Raw genomic sequence first — 10,598 nt, forward strand, 5'->3', positions numbered from 1 at the left:
GATTTTAATTTTGCATTTTTCTGATTAGGCAAGATATTTTTCTGCATTTATTAACCATATGTATTTCCCCTTCTGTAAACCATATCTTTGTGTCCTTTGTCCAGTTTTCAAGAAGTCTAATTCCTACTCATTCTAAATACTTAAGAGTCTTCTCACTGAGAAATTCTGATAATGCTCCACGTCACCCCTAGTCAAGGCCACCTCTTCTAACAGGACGATGGGCACATTCACTGTAGGGATTTCTCTCCACTGTAACTGTGTACGTGCCTGTCTCCCTGATGCTCGTGGGCCAGCTCTGAGTCGAGTGTATTCTTTTCCTCAGCTCCTGACCCACTGTCTGGCACAATGTATGTGTCAATTGAGACTGACTTAATGAACTAACAAATAAATCAATGAGGATCAGTGAATAGTTGACTTTTTAACTTAACATGAATTTCATCAGGATAACATATCTACATTTTGTGTTAAAGAGAAAGGATCATTAAGTCCTTGGATAAACCCATGCTGACTTGAGTGAAGTAGTATAAATGCCAGTAAAACAGCCTATTAAACTGCTAGACAATGAAACACTGCTAAAATTGTTTATTCAAAAAAGAAAACTAAGCCCCTTTTTGGAATAAAAACAATTCCCTCTGCAAAATATAATAAAGTTATGTTTATTGATTCTTCTGGGACCTTTTCAAATTACCTTGACAATTATCATAACAAGTCTTCCAAAAAGAGAACACAAAACATACACTTCTTCTGACAATAAAACACATATTTATTTACACATTAAATACACAAATGAAAATTAAACTTTGAAAATGACTGCATTTTTCATCACATACTCTCAAATTATAAGTCATATATTCCTGATTTGGCCATTTCACAGTGTTGCTATACAAACATACATATACCTTAATAAATTTAATTTTTAAAAAAAGAATAGTCACTATATATATATATATATATAATTTAAAAAATATAACAAACACACATACACATATCCAGGTTAATGCCATCACTGATATTAATCTGATGTGAAAATGGGGTCGCTGCTAAGTTGGCAATAAGGCAAATATTCTTGTCTTTGGAAGGGACGGCTGAATGGGGGTCTCAGGTCTATCCAAATGTAGCTGGCTTTCCCTCTTAGAGTCCACATATGTCAAGGTACAAAGGGACTCTAGAGATGCTGAAATCCCACTAATGTTCCCCATCTGTTCTTTCACCAAAGGTAAAAGTTTTTACCTGCATGCTGGTTTAGAGTCTCTTGTTTGGTTTAATAGCTGCAGCTGTATTTTCCTCACTTTTTCCTTTTGGTCATAGTGTTGCAAACCTTTGTAAACATTTAAATGTATACTTAAAGTGCTCAGTTGTGCTTTATCTGAGCTCATCCTGCTCCAGTTTTAAACATGGATAGCTCTCTGGAACTTCAGTAAGATCTTATTCTGCCCTTATTCTGGATGGTGTAGGCTCAGTGGACTGAGTGCCAGCCTGTGACCAAAGGGTCGCTAGTTTGATTCCCAGTCAGGGTACATGTCTGGGTTGTGGGCCAGGTCCCCAGTAGGGGGCGCAAGAGAGGTAAACACACATTGATGTTTCTCTCCCTCTCTTTCTCCCTCCCTTCCCCTCTTTAAAAATAAATAAATAAAGTCTTTAAAAAAATACATCTTAATTGTCTCCATAAAGAGCAGAATATGACTGTTAACCATATGGTAGATATGAAGGTCATTGCCACCACCCTCAACTGAGGCTGACCGAGTCTTGGGCAGGCTTTTTGCTGTGCTGCGTTCCCTGCTGCTTCACACAGCCACAGGTAGTAAACACAGCTCTCTGGTTAAGTCTCACATTACTGTTTTCCAAGAAGCATAAATTCTTCTTCCCCAAAATCTGCTAACATGATAAACCTATAAAAGGCAGGTGCCAAAAATTGAAACAGATTTTGTAGCCACTCCCAAATTTGATTCCTATTGATATCTCTGTCTCAAAACACAGGAATCTGGACTGCAAAAGATAAAAATTTTTCTTCTCTGAGTTGTGGGCATAGTCACATCATGCCTTATGTCCGCTTATTTATAGCTTTGTCTGTGCACGTGACTCAGTGACACCTCCTGATGGTGGCTGGGGAAGGCCCCTCCAAACTCCTGACTTGGCTGTGCTTCACACCTCGCTTCTCTGAGGAGCATTTATATTTCAGGTATGCTTCGGTCATTTGGCAAAGAAAATTAAATTTTGATAAAACATAAGTCAGGTCTCAGTAGAAATGAATAAGAAATCTTAAGGACACCCATCATATAATTGTAAATAGTGGTGTTTCTACTGGATTTAAATAAAGATCCAGAAGTCTCAAGACTTCTCTAAAAAACTAGGGACACTAAGGACACATGTTGGGACAATTAATACAGTGATTTTCAACTGGTGTGCTGCAGGAGGCACCATATTGTTCCACAAGAATTTTTAAAACATACAATACCTATTTAGTCAGGGGCACTGACTTCTTTTCCTTTAGATTGTAAAAAAAAAAAAAAAAGAAGACAACAGCCAAAGCAATAGCTGTCTAGCATAACTCAAAATTATACCTATTTTTTTTTGACCAGATCAGGAAAAAAATATATTTTTTGGTGTGCTGCAGAATTTTAGTAATTTGTGTGTGCCATGAGATGAAAAAGGTTGAAAATTGCTGAATTAATATCATTGCTTTAAGACTTTTAACAGTGTTTACAGTATATGACATTTTAGTTCCTATTAATACCTTGAAATGAAAAAAATGTACCTAACTGGTTCATGAACACAGAGTGACAAGACCTTGTTAAGATATCAAATACTTCTGAAAATGAATTAAGGTGTTTTGTTATGGGAGATAACTTTTAAGGATTTAAATTGTAACGATTAAAAAAATTTTTTTAAAAAAATCTTGGTTCTTTGAGAGAAAATGTGATATATTCTTCGGCATACCAGAGCTTATAAAACATTGTCACAGACTGGATTCCATGTTAGTTCGGCAGGAATTGCTATGCCAATTTCTATACTTAAGAGGCCTTATGAAAATCTTGTGAAAAAACATCCGAAATGCTGACGTCCTGAAAATGATGAAGATCCAAGGGTCCACAATTGAGATCACAGATAGGAAACGCAAGGCACGGAGGTCTTCGGCTTCTCCAGAGGTTCCATTTTCCTTGGGGACAGCTTCAAATGCACCATAGTAAGCACGGTACTATTTTAAAGGAAAAAAATTCATTACAATAGTGAAAGGTTGATGGCAGCAGTACATTCTCTTACTTCACTTAGGACACATTACTTTTCTGTAAGCACATGGCAGCTCAGTTTGGAATACTCGTTTGTGGTAAACTTATAAGCAACTAAGGCTACCGCAGCGGTTGGATGCAAGTGAGGAGCCTGGAAGAGGCAGGCCTGACCTGGGAGGCTCAGTGGAAGTGGGGGACTCCGGGGAGACCCCCTCTATGTCCCTGGAGGCTGTGAGCACTGGAGCGTCCAGGTCCCTGTCAGGCCCTGCAGAGGAAGAACTGAGATGGGATTAATTCAGTCCACTGAATCTTTTACAAACAGGGTCACAACACTTCCATAAATAGGGATATTCTCTTTCCATATTCTCTTCAGTTCTCCTTTCTTTCTCCTGCCTGCTTCCTACCCTCTCTTATTAGTTAGCTCAGAAATAAGTCACAAGTATGGAGACATCAGTGAAACAGCAGCTTTTAGTGGATGTGAAGAGACAGGAAATACTCCTATGAAAAGACAGGAGACTTTCAAAAGGACCTGTTCAACTTATGTAAATTATTTATTCTCTGCATAGCTGGTTACCTTTCTGTGGTCGTCATCTCTTTTTTCAGACTAGGGGAAAAATGCTCATAGAAACATAAGCCTACTTACCTATGCCCCATCACTCCTATTGTCTTGATCCCCCCTGAGGCCTCTGTGGCCCCCGCAGAGCCCTGCAAACTGCCTTACCCCATGGCTTTTCCTACCATTCAGCCAATACTGCTGCCTAGCCCAACCCTACCACTGCCTCCCACTCCATTGGAGGCCAGCCACTTTTTCTTGATGCAATTATATCCCCTGTGCCTACAGAGAGTCTAAATCCATAATGGGACAAAATGGACCCAATAGGACAGAAAATATACAAACTCAACATTAGTGGGACGGGATATGAATAAATGCATAGACCACATTCACTTAAGGCAATCAAGAAATATCTGCTGGAGAAGATGTGTTTTGCCATAGTGATTGTTTCCTTACCCTTTTATTCTCTTTCCCACAGAGCACTTCAGTGGGCTCAGCTACTCCCGCCTACTGCACTTAAGAAGATATACCATAACTGCAATCTGGAAGCCCTCTCCCATTATCATTGCTTAATAATACTAATAGCAATAATAATCTAATGCCCATACTCCCAAGCCCCGTTCTAAGCATTTTACTTTGGAAACTTCATTTCATCCTCACAAAAATCCTATGAAGGAAGTACAACCATTGTCTCCATTTTACAGACGTGGAAGTTGATTGCACGCCCAAATCTGCCCTCCTTTCAGGGTCGACCTCAAATATTACCCCTTTCAGGAAGTCCCAGTAAAGTAGTGGCTAAGCGCATCAGCTTTAGATTCTGACTCTCTGGCTTAGGCAGAGTCCTCTCATTGGCTGTGTGACTTTGGTCAAGTTATTCCATTTCCTCATCTATATAACGGGTATAATTGTACTTACCTCCCAGGATTGTTATGAAATTTAAATAAGATGGTATGAGCAAAACCTTTACAACAGGTCCTAGCATATAATGACAACTCAGTAATTAACTTTTATTATTTTATCAATTAGGCGTGCCTTCTTTCCTTCTCTAAACTCCCTTTAAGGGCCTAATCACTCTTTTTCACCTCAATATTATAGCTTATATGGGAAGATGTGATTTCTTTCATTTTATATCTCCACAATGACTTACAGTGTTTTGAATGTTATAGGTAACAAATACGTGCTGTATGGATAGATAGATGATAATAAGCTGTGTGCTTTGGTTGATTTAAAAAGCAAATGCTTTATATGAGGTTGTCTTTACATTTGCTCCTTTCTCCTCAAAGTTCAGTGCAGCAAAATGTAATTCCAACTATTTTAAAATACTTGATTAGCTAGCTTCTGGATAACTGAATGGTACTTATATAATTAAAACAAATTTTATTTTTAAGCAGTTTTTGGGTTAATTGTATTTTCAAGTTACCTGATTTGTGATATAAGTGTATGGATCTACACCTGGACTTTTAATTTAATGTAATTTATTTATTTTTATTTTTTGAGTTTACTAAAAGTATGACATTTATTTATGACATTGATCAAAGTACATATTCTATTAATTCTTTAAAAATATCAATTTGAACACAATTCAGACTTTTGAAAAAGTCTGTGTTCATCAATAGTATCCTCTAGAATATACTTGAATAACTTCTATAAGAGAGGCTAAAATAAGCAGTTGGCATTTTTTAAGTAGGTGGATTTACACAGAGAATCTGTGAGTAGAGCGCCCTCTGTTGGAATTGGGAGTCATTGAGAAAATGCTGCTGTTGCCAACTGAGGAGTTCTATCCTGTCGGAATATTCCCGTTTTGGAGAGCTCTCTCAATTCTAAAGCCCTCTTCTATCCAACCCAGACATCACAATACTCTGCCCTCTGCTCTAGCCCTTTAAATCCGCTTCTGACCTTTTCCTCTGGACCCATCTTTTGCCTACCATCCCTTACATGCTTCTAACAGCCTCTGTTGGGAGGAGTATCCTGCCCATTCTTTCTGCATCAAAATGAAGCGCACACACGCACAAGGGTTATCTCAACACATACAGGATGTCCCCTAGCACTTCCCTTACTCCATGGACTTTGATAAACTTAATTATTTTTCTTCACCTGGCTTCTAGTCCGCTCAACTATTTCATCTAATCTATACATGGATGTTCTCTCTCGTCCACCTCTGCTCCCTACCAACTTCTGATACATTGTGGTTTTCTAAGGTAAAAGTAATTTTGATGAAAATATGTTATCCACATTGGAGAATGTGCTGCCTGTAAAGTTCATCCCATATTCACTATACTTTCTTCCTACTGTATCAAAGTGGAAATTTGAAAATTCAGTCTAGTGACGTATTGTGCTCTAATTCAGCATTACAGCAAAATTAATTTTAAAAATGCGTACTCCAACAAACTTTCAACCAGCTTAATGAAATACAACACTTATGCTATGAGTACGGTTTTTTTTAAAAAGTTTTTCTCCCCTTCACTAGATCCATTTCTTAAAGAGTGAGTTTGAAGTTGTGGGCGTCTCCAATACCCTTTTACTGTGTCAGCAGGGCCAAAACTATCTTCATAAAAAGACATTCTTTGCCTTTTCAACTTTCATCCTCTCATAGCTGTACAGTGAGTTTTGTGGAGGTTACCTGACGTGCGATGATATCATCACGCCGTGGCTAATGGAATACGTGCTTGTGCATTCTTGTGTTTTCTAGACATATGTGCATTTTCAGAAATTGTTCTCAGTACTTCTGCGCACTGAACATGCTTTTTTTTGCTTGCTATAATCTCTGTATTTTATTATCATTCACTTAATAATTTTTGAAATCCCAGAGTTTTCCTTACACCTTGGCAAAAATACAATAAATATACTGGGTTACCTTGTTTTGCAAAATATTTAAATTTTTTTCTTATTTTTAATTTCTATTATGATAAATACTGATACATATAATCCCCATAAACTATTGCTCTTTGGGTCCTTAATAATTTTTAAGAGTAAAAAGTGGTCCTTAGACTAAAACAAGTTTGACAACCATTGCCTTAGAATATAATGCTACCTCGTGAGGAGACCATATTTCTTAATTTTCTATGTCCAGCAGGCAATAATAATAAATGGAAATAATGATTAGTGATAATAGTAACACTAATTTTTTAGGTCAGGTACCTGGTTAGGAGCTATATATATATTCTGATCTTTATAACTATCTTACAGAGCAAGCATGGCTATCTTCGTTTGAGAGAAATTGTGGTTACAAAAGGTAAGTCACTATCATAGTTAGTAAGTGATGCAGTCTGAGGCAAACCATGTCTGATGCCGGCTCCCTTATGCTTCCTGGAAAATGACAGTTATTGTGGAGAATATTGTCTGCATTCCATATCCTTGGAACTTTGCATGGTTTTTAGGAAATCAATTTCAAATCCATTATTTCCTCCAATCTTCACAATCCCATATGAGTTATTTAACTCCCCTTAGAGATGTGTCCAAATCCAATATTCTTTCTACTACATTATGCTGCTTTCTGCATTGTTCTTCCTAAAAACATTCAAACTCAGGACATACTATCCATGCAGTCGGCTACTGTCTGCTTTTATCACAGCACAAGTAAATAAGGCTGTTGCTTTAGAGCAGGGGTCTGCAAACATGTTCTGGAAAGGGCTGGACAGTAAATGTTTTCAATTTTATTATGTAAGAAGCAAAAAGTGAATATTTGGTGGGTACTTATTTGATGAGAGAAAAACACCTTTCCACAACTTTTGTTGATGAAATTCAAAATGTAATACTAATAATTATTTGTATTACATGTCTACTAAGAAGAAGAAAAAATCTTTTTTTCCCCCTTGGACTAATATTTGGCTTAATTGGGGTTTGTTGTTTGTGTGCCCTATCATCACGTTGAATGCAAATGTTCATTTGTAAAAACTGTTCTGAACTCCATGACTGCAGAAAAGCAGCCGGCAAGGTGGACTTGGCCTCTGGGCTGGGGCTTGCCAGCTCCTCCTCTGGAGCGTGATTCTCCAGGTGTGATCTCTAGATCAGCAGCTTCCATCTCACCCAGGGAATTCTGAGAATGAGAATTCTTCAAAAAAAACATCTGAATCAGAAATTCTGGGGAATAGGGCCCAGCCATCTATGTTTTTAAAAGTCCTGCTGATGATTTTGTGTGTCGTAAAATTCGAGAACCACTACTAAATAGCTATATCTATATCTATACCTATTTATATAGATATAGATTTATTTATTTGTTTTGGGAGCTCTGACGCTAACTCTGCATGATGAAGCTGCAGACAACCTCCCCCCCCCCCCCACAGGGCCATATTAAAGCTTTCATTTAAGGGAAAATCACGTTATATTTCACATGTATCCACCCTGGACAGTAACATCCAAAATTGCTACGTTGCCATAAGAAACTTAACTTTCCTATTCACAGAAGTCTCAAGACTCCTAAGACACTGAATTAGCAATACATTTGTTTAAACGTTGTTCATGTTGAACAAGAACGGGGTAGGGATAGGGAGAGGAGTAATAACGACAAAGTTTTCTCAAGCCTCAGCCACACCGGTAGGTGTCTTGGTGGGGACCGCGGGAGGAAACGCTTTCCAAAGAACGAGGTAATTCATTCTCCACAACTACGCTCATCAGTAAACAGAGAGCCCAGGTAATGGTTTCCATGTCACCTCGCTTGCCAAGTCAGAAATAAAACCAACCTGTCGAGACAGGTTATCAAAACACTTGCGGCTAAAATGTGCTTTCACACCTGCCTGCCCAGACAGCCTCTCCGCCTCCGTCACCACGGCCGTCCGCCCACCGCAGCAGCTCCAGAAACGGCATCTGGACTCCCCCAAACTTACGCAGGAGTTTTGAAAAACTAAACCTAAGCTTTTATTCACTCACCCCTGCAAACCACTCTGTCAGGATTACACCTTCCCTCATTCCCTTTCTATGCCACAATGTGGGAGACCTCCCAGATTCCATTCGACCATGTCTGCTGTCACTAAAATAAAACATTACCTAGTCATCGAGACGTAGGAGAAGACTCTTATCGCCAAGGAGAAACAAAGTTCTGTTCTTCAAAGGTCTGAATTGCAAAAATAACTCCTATTTCCCAGAGGGAATCAGAGAGGAGGGAGTTGTGCCAAGTGAACAAACTTCTCGGGGCTACCGGTAACACTGTCGGACTCGGTTTTTCACTTGCTCTCTTTGACTCTCCCTCTTCTTGCTCAACGAATAGGGTTGTCTGTCCTGGGGCTGAGAAGGGAGGGAACCCGACGTGGGAGCGCAGCAAAAGCCCTCCCGGCCCAGGGCGCAGCGTCTGTAGCGCCGCGTCCAACACACTCCACCCTTCCTGCCCCGCACCTGCGGCGAGACGCGTCCCAGGCCCCCCACAGCCCTGGCAAGGAGAGACTCACAACTAAAGGCAGGGAGCACATGCTGAAGAGCACTGTCATGAGGGCCAGCAGCAAGAGGTGATCTAGCTCCTCCAGGGGCGGTGGGGACGCCTCGCGTTCGCCGGCGCTGGGTTCTACGCGGTCGCTGGTGACCGTGCGCTGGCGCTGCCGCAGCCGCCGGTGCATCGCGTAGAGGTTGCGCATGGCGCTCAGATTGCACAGCACAATGGCGAGGACCAGCAGCGCCAGGAGGCTGGTGTACAGCACTGAGTAGCCCAGCACCGACAGCGAGCGCTCCTCGTGGGCCATCTGGATGAAGCACCAAGTGCCGGGGCAGTACTGCACGAACTTCCCAAAGCCTGCGAAGGGCAGCGCGCAGAAAGCCAAGGAGAAGGCGCTCACGACGGGAGCCACCAGCGCGCCCCGGCGGACGGTGATGTGCTGTCGGTAGAAGAAGGGGTGCCCCAGGGATAGCCAGCACTCCAGGGCCATGGCCAGGAGCTGCAGCGTCGAGGCGAGGCCGAAGAAAGACATAATAAAGGCGAAGGCGTAGCACAGAGAGCTGCCCGGCGTGGACACGAGCCTCCACAGGCTCCGGTTCTGCGCATAGGCTGCCAGCACGAAGGGGCTCAAGAGGAACTTGCCCAGCAAGTCGGTGATGGTCAGACCACACACAAGGACATAGAAGACCGAAGGCGGCTGGCGCGGAGAGCGCAGCGGGCAGGACCCCAGCCCCGAGCGCGCCAGCAGCCCCAGGGCCAGCAGGTTGCCCAAGAGGCCCGCGCTGAAGAGCGCCCAGCCCATCGTCGCCGAGTGACCCTTCTCCACTGAGGTGGTGTTTTGGCAGCGGTAGAATATCGGCTTCATGGTGGGCAGCGCGGCGGGCCAGAGTGGAGGCTGCGGGAGGGCCAGGGCTCCGGCGTCCTGGGGCTGAGGAGACCCCGGCCGCTCCCCGTGCGCCTCGGGAGAGGCTGTGCCACAGAGCGAGCTCCGCGGGCCTCCGGGTTTGCAGACAGCTGGCACCTCCTATGTAAACTGTCGGGTCACACCCCTCCCCGAGGGGCGGGACGGGTGGCTAGTTGTGCACTGGGCGCGGGCAGTGTCGGGCGCGGAGCAGCAGCCGTAGCCGAGCGAAGAGCTCTGCCTTGACGCTCGGGGTCCTGACCGAGCACCCCGGCCAGTTCTTTCGGCCAGGCAAGAGAATTACTGAAACGGAGGGGAAATTAAACAGCAGCTGCTCGAGAGGAGGGATGTGCGAGGTGGCGGCGGCGGCCGCCAAGAAGAACGCTGCAAGATGAAGGCAGTCGGGAGGCTGAGACGGGGCTTCCACCTAGTGTTTGAGTCGGTGGGTTGAGGAGGGGCTAAGGTAACTAACAGCCGCATAACACTTAAGCCTTAGCTCGTATTCTTTTCTATACCCGTGTCCCAATGAACATTGACCCTCATTGCATAGGAGAG

The 10,598-nt window shown here is 42.6% G+C and overlaps 1 protein-coding gene across 1 annotated transcript; it reads right to left on the reverse strand.

The window, feature by feature from the left end:
• Positions 1 to 2,956: 2,956 nt before the first annotated feature.
• PTGDR (prostaglandin D2 receptor) lies at positions 2,957 to 10,022 on the reverse strand. The gene is made up of 2 exons (XM_054567049.1): positions 9,162 to 10,022; positions 2,957 to 3,196 (listed from the first exon to the last, which is right to left on the reverse strand). Exons 1-2 carry the CDS (start codon positions 10,005 to 10,007, stop codon positions 2,957 to 2,959), a joined length of 1,086 nt encoding a protein of 361 aa, XP_054423024.1. The 5' UTR covers positions 10,008 to 10,022.
• Positions 10,023 to 10,598: the final 576 nt, after the last annotated feature.

Source organism: Pteronotus mesoamericanus, unplaced genomic scaffold, assembly GCF_021234165.1.
Source record: "Pteronotus mesoamericanus isolate MK-2021 breed Mesoamerican mustached bat unplaced genomic scaffold, CSHL_Meso_final contig_182, whole genome shotgun sequence".
Classification (NCBI taxonomy): domain Eukaryota; kingdom Metazoa; phylum Chordata; class Mammalia; order Chiroptera; family Mormoopidae; genus Pteronotus; species Pteronotus mesoamericanus.

Bases quoted from the DNA above. Each gene is read 5' to 3' on its own strand.
- PTGDR (XM_054567049.1), bottom strand. From the start codon at position 10,007: ATGAAGCCGATATTCTACCGCTGCCAAAACACCACCTCAGTGGAGAAG. The intron at 3,197-9,161 runs GTGAGTCTCTCC...CCTTTAAAATAG, and splicing joins TGTGCTCCCTGCCTTTAGTT to TACCGTGCTTACTATGGTGC.